General features: G+C 36.7%; 2 protein-coding genes across 2 annotated transcripts in view; both read right to left on the minus strand.

Moving 5' to 3' along the window:
• The window catches only part of LOC107739827 (sodium- and chloride-dependent glycine transporter 1-like), a 60,760-nt gene extending 55,303 nt beyond the window's left edge, over positions 1 to 5,457 (minus strand). Inside the window, exon 1 of the mRNA XM_016552035.1 lies at positions 5,342 to 5,457. The gene's annotated coding sequence lies outside the window, so the exon portion shown is untranslated. The remainder of the gene's footprint in view (positions 1 to 5,341) is intronic.
• A 3,892-nt stretch (positions 5,458 to 9,349) lies between these two features.
• Positions 9,350 to 11,633, minus strand: LOC107739832 (zinc finger and BTB domain-containing protein 18-like). The gene is made up of 3 exons (XM_016552043.1): positions 11,476 to 11,633; positions 9,970 to 10,930; positions 9,350 to 9,856 (listed from the first exon to the last, which is right to left on the minus strand). Exons 1-3 carry the CDS (start codon positions 11,560 to 11,562, stop codon positions 9,681 to 9,683), a joined length of 1,224 nt encoding a protein of 407 aa, XP_016407529.1. The 5' UTR covers positions 11,563 to 11,633; the 3' UTR covers positions 9,350 to 9,680.
• Positions 11,634 to 12,309: the final 676 nt, after the last annotated feature.

Here is a 12,309-nt window from a genome sequence, read left to right on the forward strand (position 1 = left end):
TCAGCGGGTGTTGCAGTGCATCAGTCCAAAAGAAGTTAAATAAAAAGCGCCCATCCTTAATAAAAAGTGTCTCACACAGCTCCGGGGGGTGAACAAAGTCCTCCTGTAGCGAATCGATGCGTTTTTGTAAGAAAAATAACCATATTTAAGACGTAATAATCAATTTAATCTAGCTTGTGCTCACTGTTGTAAACGGAAGCAGCTCCGGGCGGATGACGTATGAGGTCGGCTTTGCGCATGCACCGCTCAGAAGTGACGAACGCAGAAGCGCAGGGGAGAGATCAAAACAAAACAACGGTCACTAATTAGAAGAACAAAACGAGGATTTGTAAAGAAGAATGTCGGATGATTTTGATATAAGCCAAGAGAAGACCTAAAGTAAGGAAACTTTGCTTCCTTTGATCTAGAGCAGTGGTTTTCAAACCAGTCATGCAAGCACCCCTAGCACCTCACATTTTGTACGTCTCCCTATATCTGACACACCCATTTCAGGTCTTGCAGTCTCTACTAATGAGCTGATGAGTTGAATCAGGTGTGATAGATGAGGGAGACCCAGAAAATGTGCAGTGCTGGGGGTGCTCGCAGGACCGGTTTGAAAACCACTGCCATAGACTGTATAAAAACATGCACGTAGTGTCCGTGACGTCACCCGTACACAAATCAAATACTATCTGTACTACATATAGCTGATTTAAAACAGTAGGCCAAAAATGCCCAAATGGCATCCTGTTTTCATAGATTTTTAAAGTATGGGTCCTTGTATATGCTAGCCCTATTGAAAAATCCAGCATATGCTGGTTAAATACAACATCTTTCATTTAAAATTATAGGCTAAGCAAAATATAAATTGAACGTCCTTCAAGGACAGCACATCCACACTTTGCTCCATCCTTATTCTGCTCTGTCACTCATCGACAACCTGCCTGTTCTGTCTGAGGGCCGTATATTTACCAAAGGTACAGCCTGCTCTGAGCATTTGTTATGCACATGCTGCGCACAGACCACGCAAATAAAACACGTGATGTTTAAAGCATGCGTGCAGCGCGTGCATAACAGTCCTAGTGCAAGCAGTACGGGTGGTCAATAAGAATAAAGCGCCGATATGCTGTTCTAAATGGACGTCGGGAACGGGATATTGTTAGACCGCCCACTCCCGTTCAAATTACACCAGAGTTACCGACCGCTACCGCGTTTTATTTGGGAATTTAATCACGCAGCGCAAAAAATCCGGTCGGGTCCCGCGGGAATGCAGACCTCTACTTTGATCCTGTAAACAAACGTTGGTTTTCACGAGACTCACCGGCACATGCGCAATTATGAACTCATACGTCATTCCCCCGGATCTGCTTCCATGTACAACAGTTGGCACAAGCACATTAAAGTGATTATTACGTTTTGAATATGGATATTTTTCTTACAAAAACACATCGATTCGCTAAAGGAGGCCTTTGTTCACCCCCCGGAGCCGTGTGAGACACTTTTTTTAATGGATGGGCGCTTTTTATTTCACTTCTTTTGGACTGAAGCTCTGCAACACCCGCTGACTGCAATGATAGAGCTTGGAATAGCCAGGACAATTTTTAACAAATTTTATAACTCTGACTGGATTCGTCTGAAAAATTTATGGACTAATTTTCATTTTTGGGTGAACTAACCCTTTAAAACGACACACTGAACTCCCTTCACTTCAGTTTCATTGACATTAACCCCTGGCTAATCACACAGGTGTCTTGCCTAGCTTGGACTGACCAGCCAATGAGAACTAAAGTCTAAAAACCTGTTATGTAGAGGTATAAAATGCTCCATAATTCATCTGTCATAATTTCAAATAAAAGTACAGTCCCGTTATTGTAACAGACCAAAAAATATTAAACTAATTTCTTGGCAACCACAATTTAAAAAATAAAACTAGTAGTATTTAACAGCAAATGTCATCTGACACACCAAACGCAAAAGAAACATTTCCAATTCCCCAGTAAAAACAAAACATCCTTCACTAGAAGCTATTTAAAGGTTTAGGCTTATGTTTCTCCTTTTGGTCTGGAATGGCTTGATTACTGAGCATCTGTAGTAGCATGATACAAAAATACTCCACCTCCTCAACTCCACCCAACAGAGATAACACAAAGCAGCTCCAAAACACTGCAGTGCCTCCCATTATGTTTGCTGTTACCTCATACGTATTAGTAGAAATGCAGCAGGTATATGAAATTGAGTCTCAACAAACCAATAAAATCATTCTCTAATAAACCATTTCAAGATTTTGCTAATAAGGATCGATGTATGCTCTGTTAAAGTATTCTATAATTCATCCAGTAGATGACACTTTAAAAGTAGCATTTGGTCCTATCTTATCATTAAGTATCATTGCCGGAACTTACTACAAAACATTGATAGCAATACAGTAGATGATTAACAGTGAGGGGGAAATTTGTCTATAGGATACAACCAGTTTCTAAAACGAACAAAGAGAAAGGTCATTTCTGTCTTTGGTTTTCAATTGTTCTTCATAGGTATTTTCTATTTTTTTTGTTTGTTTTTTTGCTTGGCCATGAAACAGATTCTATCTGCAAGTGTTATCTTCAGAGAATTTAAAGCACACAAGTTACTCTATATATTTAAATTCATTAAGATAACAAACTTTGCGCAATTCTCTGGCAAATGTTCAACTCCGAGTTAAAGCCATCAATCAAAAATACTCAGCCCTGCAAATATTGTACATCTTATAATATGGTATAACAGGACATAAGCAACAACATGGATAGATAAAAAAATATGTATGGGTAAAATTACTACATTGGTACGTTTACTGATTTGTGGTGTTTATCTGAGGAAAAAACTGCCAAAAGTTCTCATTTACTTTTTACAATCTCACCATTTACTTCTAACCCTACATCTCTGCAGTTTTATTTCTTTAACAGTTTGAAACAGTTTGTTATTACTACTGAAAATGGACATGATAAAATTAACGGGAACTTATCAGGCTTTGTCCACAGTATTTGGGTTACATGGAAAACAATGTTTGGGTTACATGGAAAAATTCTTGGTTCTTAACATTAGGAGGTTTAAGCATGACAGCACACCAGAAAAAAACAACAATGACATTCCCAATTTTCACTCAACCAGCACAGAAATATTGTTCATACAACCACTTAATCCCATTTACTTTACACTGTGGACAAATGGTGGACAGTCTGTCTGGCCAGGAAACTCAACGTTTTGATTTTCGGTCTGATGAAGGTGGTCATGCATGGGTGCACTAATTGTAAAAAATAAAACTACCTTCCCACTCCCAGACTATACATAAACATTAATGTGCTCATTTTCAAATAGGGCCTAGCTCAAGACAAGCAATCTGAAAATAATTTATCACAAACTGCTGCATCCTGGTATTCAATAATGCACACTTTTATAACAACTTTGCATAGATTTACAGGGCTATTGAAGTCTTCTGGCCATAACATTTAATAGATCTTGGGGGGAGGGGTACTTTTATTGTTTTCTCATAGACTTTTAACCTCTAAACTGCACATTGGAAATGTAAATAATTAATAATAATAAATACAATTTGAATTATGGACATTGCAAAAGGTTAAACAAATAAAAAGCAAACTAAAAGCCCATTAAAGTACCACACTCTGGCACTTTTCCAGCTTGTGACAGAATGTCAACACAGGACACTCTTTTTTACGTATTGGAGCTAAACCACACCATGTATGGTACAGAGGTTTTGCTTTGACAGTGTGGTTACTTAACGCATGATTTGACATGCCTCCACGGGCTCCTCTGCTTTATCATAAATGATCCCGACATGTTTGCGCACAGATTGGGCCCAGATGTGGCTGTGTGATCCTACATCTTTTCCTCTCTACGAAGGTAAAAATAATCTCAGCACACCCAACATGCGTTTAAACATGATGGATAGGCATGAGCAAAGTATGCTACAACAATTTGTTACATCACCGATGAACCTCATTTCCACTGGGGCCTGTGCACAACTGAATGTTGGAGGAGGGACTTTTATTTGTTTACATACACCCTCTTTCCTGAATTTGTTTTTTTTTAGGAAACTGAAAAGAAGGAATAAATGTTTTATTCAGACCCTAATGGCAGAACGAAGCAACTACAGATTATACTAGTGCACAGCCCTGTCAATGCAAGCAGCAGATTCATGCATTTACAAAAGAACAATATAAATTTTGTTAATAAAAGATTGATCAAATGGTCAGATTCTTCTATCACCACTATATTTAAAAAGAGGATTATAAAAGAATATAGTTTCTTGTAATACATACCAGATCCTGAAGTATTACATATGTGCTTGAAATAGCAAAACTTGCCAGAATATGACATAATTATTACTAATTATTAATGTAGTAATTACAAAATTAACAATAAAAAGAAAACTGAACATGTTGAAATAATATAACTAAATATCTGCATCATTCTAAAAAGCACTGGAAAGAATATTCAGGTTAAATAAAGTACTATGATTACTAAGTATAAACTCAAACTAAGAGAGATGTTCTAGTATGACATCGAAACCACCTTATTTAAGGTTAGGGTACTAACGTTTCTCATTTGTAAGTCACTTTGAATAAATTTAAATGTTATGACACGAAAATTTGCATAACAACTTCCTGTGACAATATATAAGGAAGGCATTGATTCTTGTGTTTGTACACAAAAATTTCACTTTCAAAAATGTTGAGTACTGTAGTGTAATACTGAATGTATGAGTTACTGTCGGTTACTGTAATTTCCTGAGATTAATCTAATGTTATTTTAAAAAGAGTTTACACCTTCATCACTGAAACAATGACATATGAGTGTCTGAGCCTAAAGTAGTAAGATTCTTCGAGTGCTAGCTGACTATACACTGTAACTCATGATAAAACTATTTAAAGGTGTGGTAAAACTGCTAACAATTAATAAAAATTTAAACTGAAAATAAACGGGGGGGGACAACTTTAACAATTGTAACCGCATGCGTGTCATGGAGAAATTATGCAGGTTCAACAGGTTCTCCATATGTTATCAAATGATAAGCCCAATAAACAGATAACATTAAAGGATGTAATTATTCTACAGCTTGTAGGGTGCAAAATGTATAAACAGCATCACTGCTAAAAATTTTACCCAACAACCTGTTATTAATACTGTTCTGACCTGAAACGAATAATAAGCGATAGTTTAACGAATCTATTAAACAGTTCAATTTCAAACAACTGATTATCTGTAACTCTTTAAACCTACCAATCTCTTCCTAGTGGTATGAAATAAAATACGGAACAATCACTCGACTGTACGCTACACCTCGTGTAGTATTTTTTGGTCTTACCATCGCTTGCTCCTTGGTGTTAACGTTATACAGAAGACAGCACTGTCAGTGAATCTGTTGCAAATGGTCTGAGAGGAGTACCGGCGTCTGGAAAGTTTTGAACACGACCTCATTAAAATGATGGACATTTCTTTGTTAAACCTCCAATATTCCAAGTACACGCTCTTCAGATGTTGCCCCGCCCCTCGACCAAAGACCTCCCTCCACACGCATGTGAATATAGTTTTAAGATACTTTCAAGGCTTTTCATAAGTGACTTAAGGATAATGTAATTACAAAGCAGTGCTCTAGCGTACTGATTCCTACCTGAAAACAAACCATAAATGCGCAGACATAAAAATAGGCTACCTCTTAAATAATTTGGACCATGAAACTGAATAAAAATAAATTAAATCACCAATTTCGGTTGTGATGAAGACGCCAGGCAGATCACCTTAACAGAAGATCTGACTGAGATCAAGATGTCATAAATAACCTAACTAAAAATGTACCGGTAGTATTGAGCACGTGCGTTGCTGCGGTTGATGGACGGATGTTTCCTGTAGACAATAGACCTGCGATTGTCATTGAGTAACGGATGAACACTGCAAATAAAGCTCTGGGAGTTTTATTATACTATTACTTCCCAAATCAGTTATTTTTGGCTTCTGAATCCTTTCAAATATGACAAATGTAAAAAAATAAATTAAAAAAAGAGTGCGAGGTGTGCTGCCAAAACCTTAAACATAATGCCTTGTCGCATAGCAACCCAGTTCGCTGCCAACACAATAACTTACGTGAGCGTGGAATGAATATCATGGGTGAAATGAGGACATATAGCAACAGACACGTATTCTTTACCTTTTTATTCTCTAAATGATGCTGGAAGACGGTATAAGGAGGATACACACGCTTTCCCATTCACGCGCCGTTGCGCAGTGTAGCGGTGGGTTTAACAAATGCTAGCAATACAAAAAACAAGATTATACTGAGTGATACAGCTGTAAAATATATGGTATTCCATTGGTCCCTCTAGTTTACCACTCTAAAGAGGGAATGGCCTAAATACACAATTACACATATTACATTGTTTCTCCCAAGAGGCAGAAGATCATGGTTCTAACTCTGGTAGTTAAGCCTTAACCTAAATTATCTTGATACACAACATCAATGTGTGCCTATAACCTTGCACAAACATAGAAAATAGTTTAATCTTTGTAGTCATTGGTTCTCCACTAATGTAAACAGCTCAGTCATAAAATCTCTTTATGAAAATGGAGCATGGTTATTAGCTTCAAAGGAAACCTTTGAAAGCTGTGAGACCAAATCCCACAAAAAGTCTGCTTTTTCAAATAAATCTGCATATTCTGTCTGCATCATTATTTAGATAATGAAGTCATTAGATAGTTCAGTAGTAGGCTAACCTTAACGTTTTAATAGTTGAATGACTGTTTGGGAAAATTGGGAGCAATACAGTTACTTTTAAAAACATTTAAATGAATTCTTGCTATAGCCCAAAGTTAGATGAATATGTTTTTAAAGTTTTATCTTGCTCACCAGTACCTCTGAACACTTGCAGCATCTTTGTTAGTGTAACAGCCTAATGTGTGCTCAACTATGCGTGGCATTGCATCAGCTGGTGTAATATCAGAGACAAAGCGTAGGAAAGACTGCCATCTCGTGGTAGAAATTGATACCTTCGGATAAACTTTACCAAATGACTAATTAAACATTCCGTGTCAAATCAACCAAATCTCAGAAACTTCCCCGGCTCAAATTTTTGGTTTTGATAACATTTTAACGAACATAAATAGTGGTGAAAACCAAAATAATAAATGGCATGGATGTATATTTAGTGAGTAATCCACGTTTTGGTAGAGGGGGGTCAAAAAGACAATTTCCAACTTGGAGTTAGATTACTGGGGAGTAAAATGACTTCAGAAAGATTTAAACAATACATTGTTAAATTGTACACGATTTCAGTGGTCAAAAATCAAAGGATATTAAGATATTTTTAATACGTCTTGAGTTACAGGCATGCAAACTTTTTTCCATTTTTGAACTGTCACCATTGGCATTTAATGCAACAAAGATTGCTAAAGTCAACATATTTTACTAATAGACCTACCAGTCACTGTATTCAAATAACATAATGATTCTGCCTTCTTTCTAAAGTCATTTTTACCCACCTGTAATTTGGCTCCAAATCAAAATCATCATCATTTTAACCCCCCTCTACAAAATGAATTAAGCACTAAATATATAGCCTACATCTATTAACTAGTTAGGCTTTCTTTTTAATTTATGATTTTCTTTCACCATTAACCAACTTTTTTTTTTTTTTAGCAGAGGGGTCTTTGGTTGAGTTGACACAGAATAATCCAATGATTGTATTACAAACTCTGCAGTACGACATTGCATTGTGCTCTAATTGCTGAAATGTCTTTTGACATTGTATTTCAATATGTATTTGAATATGGAAAGTAATTGTTTTATATTCGACATTATGTAGCTGAACAAAGCAAGGTGTTTTGATGTAGTGTGACTTCCTGTCAGCAGAGGGAGACCGCACTAAAACTTTTGTTGTAAATTTGTTTTCTCTTTATTGAATCTCTTACAATTTTACAATAGCCAGGTAGTATATAAAGGCAGATTTAAGAAAGGAGGCAACAAAGCTACAAAATGACAATTAAATAAATTAAATCAACAAATACATATTTCATAATAAAAAAACTTTACACTAATACATTTAACAGATCTCTTGTTTAATTATGAAGTTTCTAGGTATTGCTGAACTTCTGGCTTTTCATTTTTACCCACCTGTAATTTGGCTCCAAATCAAAATCATCATCATTTTAACCCCCCTCTACAAAATGAATTAAGCACTAAATATATAGCCTACATCTATGAACTAGTTAGGCTTTCTTTTTAATTTATGATTTTCTTTCACCATTAACCAACTTTTTTTTTTTTTAGCAGAGGGGTCTTTGGTTGAGTTGACACAGAATAATCCAATGATTGTATTACAAACTCTGCAGTACGACATTGCATTGTGCTCTAATTGCTGAAATGTCTTTTGACATTGTATTTCAATATGTATTTGAATATGGAAAGTAATTGTTTTATATTCGACATTATGTAGCTGAACAAAGCAAGGTGTTTTGATGTAGTGTGACTTCCTGTCAGCAGAGGGAGACCGCACTAAAACTTTTGTTGTAAATTTGTTTTCTCTTTATTGAATCTCTTACAATTTTACAATAGCCAGGTAGTATATAAAGGCAGATTTAAGAAAGGAGGCAACAAAGCTACAAAATGACAATTAAATAAATTAAATCAACAAATACATATTTCATAATAAAAAAACTTTACACTAATACATTTAACAGATCTCTTGTTTAATTATGAAGTTTCTAGGTATTGCTGAACTTCTGGCTTTTGTTGTAGACCATTTGTTTTATCATAAGCTGACACACGTGCCTCTTGTAATTATTTGTAATAAAATTCAGATCAGTCAAAATAACCTGACAATCTTCCATTGGTTTGACAAATATGAGATTCTGAGACTAAACTGCCTACCTATTTTTAGACAGTAGAGGGCGATATACTGTAGCTTTTCAAGAATAGTAGCAGTAACACGATGCATAATATTTGTGTTCTGAACTGCTTACGTTATTTTTTACAACATTTGCGATTATTATGATTGTTGACAATGATGGTGATGTTACATAAGTTAATTGCTTGATTTTAGTTTTGGTAACAGTAAGAATAAGTAGTGGCTTAGTTACATTGTAGACAGTAATGGCCAAATCTAAATATATGTAGAAGAGTGTAGACCTTTTGATTTTATATGTTTTAACATTTCTATTATAAATTTACATGACGCTTTACTTATTTTGCCCAGTGTTTAATGGAGTAAAAATGATTTGTGCTATATGTTCTTTGCATAGATATAGTTTTAATACAATTCACGGTGGTAACTCACCATATTTAAATTAAGAAACATAAAGAAATGAGAGAAAAGGCTGAGTATACAAAAAAAGACAATGTTTTTAATTCTTCTGAAAATCCATGAAAAAATACTCCCTGACTTAATACAAATGTATAAATGGAGAATAAAAAAAATATATTTACAAAAGTTTGGGTCCTGCCCCGTTTTTATACATCTGGGAAAGCACTACATACTTTACCTTCTAAATGAACAAGAATTTCCTTCTATTAAATACTGTCATAATTTAAATCAAATGACATTATACTGCTATTCACATATAACTGCTGTCCCAAAATAGGAATTGTCTTAACAATATAAAATCCTTTCGTCGTTTAAAATACATATAGTCTCTCTTGTTTTTTTGTTTTTTTTTTACATGTGCCTTTTCATATGCAGAGCCAGATGATCTGAGCGGGAGAAAGCTCTCTCGCACAGGTGGCACTGAAACGGCCTGTGTCCGGTGTGTTTCCTGTAGTGGCGCGTCAACTCATCTGACCTGGCGAACTTCCAGCCACAGCCTTCCCAGTTGCAGTGGTAGGGCTTCTCACCTGTCAACAGAACGGGAGGAAACGTTTATTATTGTGTACAAACTTTGGTTAAACGGTTTATAGTGAGAAATTAAGTTAAAACAACATGTAGCCTATAAAACTCCGCAACATACCTGTGTGTGTCCGCATGTGCGCTTTCAAATGGGAGCTTTTCGTGTACGTTTTCCCACATCCGGGGAACTCGCAGCTGTGCGTCGCTGTCCGCTTTCGTGCCCATGACCGACGCCCTCGTTTTGGCTTGCTGTCTTCTGGGTTTAAAAATCCCAGGAGGGGTGAGGATGGTGGAGTCAGCATCACACCTGGCATGGCCGGGTGATTTGCCCGCAATGGTTCGCTAAACATGTTATAATGTCCGTGATACTGCTGATGCTGGGCGTACTGAGGTAGAAAAGGCGCGCCATTCATGAACTGCTGTTGATGTGCAATGTCAATATGATGGTGAGAGTTCATCTCTGTTAGGATGCAGTCTTTCCTCGCTAAAATGTCCCGAGGCACATCTTGTTGCACGTGATGCCCATAAGCCTGGTGCTGCTGCTGTCCATAATAATGGCCCACGTAGTCGTTTACCATCATGCAGGATTGCTCGTGGTTTTCACTTTTTATTTTGTATCCCACGTTATTAGAATTGGATACATGTGCCTGGTTTCGAGAGTTCAGAGCCCTTAGTTCAGTGTACTCCAGCCTGTCTAAATGCCCTTTTAAAATATATTCATGCGAGTCGCCGTGATAATTCACGTCCGGAGTAAACAACTCGGCTACCAGACTGTGACCGGGACGCGCGTTAAAGGTGTTGCCACAATACGCGTTCGGCGTCGGGTGACATCCATCGCTGTCGTACACGGTGCTGCAACTTTCTGGGGACTCCGGTAGAGAATAGGCGGGCGGCTGCTGCGCTGAGTTGTCGTTGTCAGACGTGACATAGTTAGACAGAATGAACTCTAGATCCAAAAACTTGGAAAGATCATCCTCGTCTTTGGCCAAAGGTGGAGATTCAACAATGCTGAACTCCACCTCGATGAGGGGTCTCACGTCTCCAACTGTCGCGCTAGTTTTAGTTGGGTCAACTTTCCAGTCCTGAAGGGGGGGGGAAATCGGGTAAGACTTGATGATTAAACCATCAAATGATTAAAAAAAAATATAGGCCTACTAAACAGACATACTATTTATAAAAATGTAGCATACTTGTACAGTGCGTGAATACTGACTTTCAGGGGAGACAACTTAAAAAAATTAAATGTTCGGCGCAACTGGGATTCACAGCACAGCCAAACGTCGTCAACTAACCTATCTTACTTTGTTTAACTTTTTTTTTTTTATTCTTGCTATGGTCTTGAAATTTTAATGTATAATTAAGCGCTAAATAATGACAGTAGCCTATGCTATTTATGTTTTGCTGATGTACAGTAGGATAATAATTCTAACGAATGCACTTTCATCTTCATACGAACACGATTTGTAATAGCTCTATTAATCAATAACTTGTAACTCCCGTGATTAGTTAAACGTATATATATATAAACGTTTAGAACCTAGCCTACACCATACCCTCATAATTCAAAGGCTGCAAAATACAATTGAAATAGCCTATACCTTAAATTTAAATGAAAAGCTGAACTCACCCGAACAATTGCAGACTGCTTTTCGTCTAACATCTGGTTACTTGCAAAAGTATTTATCGAAGGCAACATCGCATCTGCAAGAGCCATGTTGCAAATGTTAGGGAACTCAGTAGCTGTTCACTCTCATTCAGTCCGAGATAGACAATGCGTCTGTAATTCGTTTGACTGGCTGCCTACCTGTCCCATTATAAGGAGGGTCTGAATGTCGCGGGGGCGTGCTTTCGTGACGTTGCTCATGTAGTTGTAGCCTATCAGGTTTACTCTGGCTACCCTTAACAACATGTAAATATTGTCAAAGCACAATTGGTAATTTGGCCTTTAATTAACCGTATCTCCTTATTCCATTAAATTACTAAGATTGCTTAAATACTGTATGTTCTACAGGATAAATTATAGAGATTCAAACACCCTAAAATGTGCATGCTGGAGCTGCTATTGTGTTTTCATTGTAAATATTTAATCACATTTAATGATAATTCAGTTCATATCATATAGTCATAGGCTATGATTCAACGACAAACACTTTCACATCCAAATAATTTTGCTTATGCAAGTGATACTATAGCCTATCGGATTTGTAACTTATTGGATTTTTTCCCCCAAGTTTCTTTCAGTTTCTGAATTCTGAGTGTTATTTCTGAAGGGGGCGCCACAAACCCCCTGCTCGGTGAGACTAATTGTAGTTTGTTGGAGGGCCGTTTAAACATAATTTTGGTAAATTATATTTAAAAAAAATCTATTAAAAAGTGTTGAAAATAATCCGTATAAATTATTTATTATTTATAGGGTCTATATTAAAGGTGTGTGGCAAATAATGCAAAACAAAACCAGATG

The sequence above is a fragment of the Sinocyclocheilus rhinocerous genome, unplaced genomic scaffold (assembly GCF_001515625.1).
Source record: "Sinocyclocheilus rhinocerous isolate Xijiao unplaced genomic scaffold, SAMN03320098_v1.1 scaffold1276, whole genome shotgun sequence".
In the NCBI taxonomy this organism is placed as follows: domain Eukaryota; kingdom Metazoa; phylum Chordata; class Actinopteri; order Cypriniformes; family Cyprinidae; genus Sinocyclocheilus; species Sinocyclocheilus rhinocerous.

Coding starts and splice junctions, on each gene's coding strand:
- LOC107739832 (XM_016552043.1), bottom strand. CDS start 11,562: ATGGCTCTTGCAGATGCGATGTTGCCTTCGATAAATACTTTTGCAAGT. Junction 10,931..11,475: donor AGCAGTCTGCAATTGTTCGG/GTGAGTTCAGCT, acceptor CCCCCCCTTCAG/GACTGGAAAGTTGACCCAAC. Junction 9,857..9,969: donor GCACATGCGGACACACACAG/GTATGTTGCGGA, acceptor TTCTGTTGACAG/GTGAGAAGCCCTACCACTGC.